We start from the raw sequence: 4,290 nt of genomic DNA on the forward strand, positions 1-4,290 counted from the left end.
GAGGCACTCTAATGGATCCCCTCTCCATAGAGGCTAGTATAAAAGATCTCAGAGCTATCAGGATGTGATCTGACCATGACAAGGGTCATTGTTTTCTAACATGCAGAAAACAAGTTAGAAAATTTATACTATTTAGCATCCTTCAACAAGCAATGCCATGCAATGGGGTATGCTTCCTGCAGTTTGGAGAGGAAAAAAAAGTCATCTTACTTAAGTTGGAAAACATGCTGCATCTATTATATAAGCTTTATTACAATAGTCTCTATTTTAAAGAGTACAGTGCAGTCTTCTGGATGTATATTATCCAAAGTAGGATTTGTATAAGGGAATCAATCATTCCATTGTGATGTCTGTTTAGTCCAACGTGAACCAAGATGGACGTTTCCTGTTCCTTTCGATAATTCGCTTGCCTTCATCTTCATTTCTGGGTTTTTCGCCTGCATAAAGCACAACACTTTCTACAGTGGGAGCCTTATGTGGTCCATTTTCCAATAATCTAATCTGATTTTTTATGGCATAGGTTTCCTGTTTAACTTTTTCATAACAATAGCCACAAAGAACATGCTTCTCTTTCAGGTTGCCGCATTCGGGACAAATATCTATGTTTCTCTAAAAGAAAAAAAAGTGTCTTAAGATGCAGTGAGAGAGAATATTTAATTATTTATAAAAATTCTGAACTTTTTTCATTAACGTAACAATAAAGTGGAGTACAAAATGGGACTAAACAATCTTATCAAAATAATAAAACCAACACAGCAAAAATAGTATTGCCAATGCTATGTAGAAATCAAAATATATCTCCAAGTTAATATTTTAATATTTAGTAGGGACAGGCAATATTTGAAGGGTTGAATCTGGATCTCAGACCCTTGATGTGCTACAGGGCTGCAGGAAGCTGTTTGGTCAAGAAGCAGGAATAAATGTATTTTAGCCATGGTGGTTAGATGGATAGTTGTCTAGCTGAACAATTTGTTTTCCATGTTGTTAGAAATTAAGGCAAACAAAATAAAAACAAAACTACAATTTTGGTTTCACATTTGCAGTTGGCAGAAATTTCACGCAGCCCACAGACTGCATAGATTTATATTCACAGCAAACCCATTAGGAAACAAACGTTCATTTATATCTATGAACTTCCTTGCCAACTTACTCCTATTGATAGTGAAGAATGAAACATATAAAAGCAATGAAAGGGAAACAAAGTCCAATTTTCTGCACAGGGAAATTTAACAAATTACCTTTATTTTTATAAGATGGTTAGAACTCCTTCGTCTGGTGCGATTAACCTCAATTGTCCGCCTTGACTTTGGAGCTGGCATCCAAAGTATGCTGTCTAAAAAGCTGGGGTTTTCAAAATACTCCGTTTTCTCTTCCACAGGATTGAGTAAAGAATCTGGAGCTTGTATTGCTAAAGCAGGAGCTTAAAGAAAAGGTATCAACACAGAGTGTGTCATATCTTAATCTATTTAAAACAGCTTAAATTCAATATGGAATAGTAACACCTTTTTTAATGGGTTTCATTCTGAATTGACTAGCATTTGGATTTTAAACCAACGACATCTGAAGCTAGCAGCACTCTTCAACATCCAAGCTGAATTGGTGCTGGAGCCCATCTACAGGGAACTTCAACATATAGAATAGAATAGAATAGAATTTATTGGCCAAGTGTGATTGGACACACAAGGAATTTGGTTTGGTGTATATGCCCTCAGTGTACATAAAAGAAAAGATAACTTCATCAATGACAGCCATAGGTTACAATTAAGCAATCAGTATAAAACATAAGGATACAAGCAACAAAATTACAGTCATAAGTGGAAGAAGATGGGTGATGGGAAAGATTAATATTAGTGCAGAATTAGCAAATTTATTGAACAATTAAAAATCACTATAGTAACATAAGGTTTATTGACCATGACAATAATTTTAAACGCTTTAAAAGGAATTAGGTAGCCCAGAAAACAAATGAACTCACTTCTGAATAAATATGTATACAATGGAATGCACAGGGTCAGCATCTAAAGTGTGTGTGTGTGTATCTCATATCATTCAATTGCTTTTTAAAATGAGAAATCATCTCTTGTTCATCATCTTTTTGTATGTGCCTTCAAGCCAGTTTTTGACGCCTGGTGACTGCCTGGACTAGTCCTTGCAGTTTTGTCAAAATTTCAGAAGCGGCTTGTCTTTGCCTGCTTCCTAAGGCAGAGAGGACTTGCCCAAGTCACTGAGCTGGCTTCCTGCCTAAAGTGGGATCTCGCATCTTCCGGTGTGCAGCCTTTTCTACAGCAAACCGATTCTCATAACATTTTCTTGTTTCTCTAACATTTGTTTCCACATGGAAGACGATGAACAACACATAAGGGACGTAAACAGTTTTGGAATCTATAGTACGAGCGCTCTACTTTCAGCTTGAATGCTATCTTCCATTTAACTAACAATCTGTTTCTCTTTAAAAATTATAAAGCCAGATTAAAAACAAACAAAAAGCATGTTGGAAGAAATATCCATCTGGGTTCAGTTCCAAGTGGGGACAAAGACACTGGAAACATGGAGGCTGCTTGGAAAGATGGTTTAATGGTGGTCAGGATCACATGGCTTGAGTTCTTGAACAGAAAAGAACAGAACAGAAAAGATCCTGTGCGCTCCCTGGCTTTATGCTTTCTCTGAACTTTGAATTTCCTGGGGCACAAGAAGAGTACCCTGATTGGCTGTCAGACTCCCAGGGAGTGGGGGTCTTAGCTAGCCTTGCTGGCTGATGTAATCTTCCCAGGTGTCATGTGGTGAGTTTCTGTTGCTAGGTGGGTCCTATTGTGTTGCAGATGATAATGGCCCATTGACAAAGGTGGGGAGATTGAGTTTCCACCTCTGACCCATTGACAAAGGTGGGGGGGGGGGAGTCAGGAAGCTGCTTTGTCTTTAAAACATGTTTCTCCATTTCTCATCCAGGGTAATATATTCTGCCGTGATGGCTCAGGCTGTAAGAAGCCTGTTATTAGAACACAGCAGCCTGCAATTACTGCAGGTTCAAGCCCGGCCCAAGGTTGACTCAGCCTTCCATCCTTTATAAGGTAGGTAAAATGAGGACCCAGATTGTTGGGGGGGCAATAAGTTGACTTTGTAAATATACAAATAGAATGAGACTATTGCCTTATACACTGTAAGCCGCCCTGAGTCTTCGGAGAAGGGCGGGATATAAATGTAAATAAAAAAAAATTTTTTTTTCTAAAATATTTCATTCTTCTAGGAGGGTGGTGGTTGCTAATTTCCTACAAGCAAAAGAAATAATCTCTCTTCCCTGCACTTTGTCCCTACCATGCTTTTGCCTGGGAAAGAACAGAAAAAGCAACAGGCAAGGAAGCAAACAAATAGACGAAAGGAGACCGAGCACCACAGCCGAAGCTGGCTCGACTAGCAAATTCGCAGTTTTCTAAATAGTTTCTAAGTAGTTTTCTAAAAAGTAGCTTTCAATTCCCTCGTTCGACTGAGCGACGCAAGCACCTCAACGAGTAGCTTGAAGGCGACCGTGGGAATTTTCCGCTGAGCTCTTATTAGAATCCTTACCCCATGGCCCTGCGTGGCCGCCAAGTGTCCCCCAACAGCTTCGGAGAAAACGACGGAGTTTGGGGAAAGGGGACGAGAACACCAACACTGCAGCCATGCTCCGCTCCCGGCTTTCCCGGCACCTCCCGCGGCTCCGCCCACAGGCTTCCGACGAAATCCGTGTGGGTGTCCACCGCAAGGAATCCTGGGAAACCGAGTCAAAGTCCCCGCATCGATCCTGTCACTGTCACACGTCTTGGGTGAACTACTGTTCTCCTTGTGCGAGTTTTGACTTTCAAACTGCACCGGAGGCTGCCTCTGAGAGCCCCTGTGGCCCGTCTCGCAGATTCACTATAATTAACGGCACTCCTAGAAATTCAGGGCCACGTGCTGCTTTCGGGAATTATCAGGCGAACATCACTTATCATAAAACTGCGGAAATTCCGCACCAGACAGGTTTCTTTCCTTGCGCACGCGTAAAGCTGCCGGGCACGCAGCCGCAGTTAGCCAGAGCGGGCTGTGAGGCTCAGTGGCGCGAGTTAAAATGGCGGAACGCGGCTACAGTTTTTCTCTCACCGCTTTCGAGTAGGGCTTACTTGTTGAGGCGAACTGTTTGAATGGCCACCGCGCCTTGCATGGGCTGCTCAGATAAGAACAGAAGTTATGAAAAATATTCCTATATAAAGTTTTAGCCAAAATCTTTATATTGGCAATTTTTCTACTATATTGGCAAACTTAGCTGTGCAATCA

The 4,290-nt window shown here is 41.0% G+C and overlaps 1 protein-coding gene across 1 annotated transcript; it reads right to left on the reverse strand.

Annotated features, from left to right (window-relative positions):
• Positions 1-232: 232 nt before the first annotated feature.
• Positions 233-3,919, reverse strand: LOC131197821 (large ribosomal subunit protein bL32m-like). The gene is made up of 3 exons (XM_058182341.1): positions 3,562-3,919; positions 1,239-1,420; positions 233-609 (listed from the first exon to the last, which is right to left on the reverse strand). The coding sequence occupies exons 1-3, from the start codon at positions 3,656-3,658 to the stop codon at positions 355-357; spliced, it is 534 nt and encodes a 177-aa protein (XP_058038324.1). The 5' UTR covers positions 3,659-3,919; the 3' UTR covers positions 233-354.
• Between the last annotated feature and the right edge of the window lie 371 nt (positions 3,920-4,290).

The sequence above is a fragment of the Ahaetulla prasina genome, chromosome 4 (genome assembly GCF_028640845.1).
Source record: "Ahaetulla prasina isolate Xishuangbanna chromosome 4, ASM2864084v1, whole genome shotgun sequence".
Taxonomy (NCBI): domain Eukaryota; kingdom Metazoa; phylum Chordata; class Lepidosauria; order Squamata; family Colubridae; genus Ahaetulla; species Ahaetulla prasina.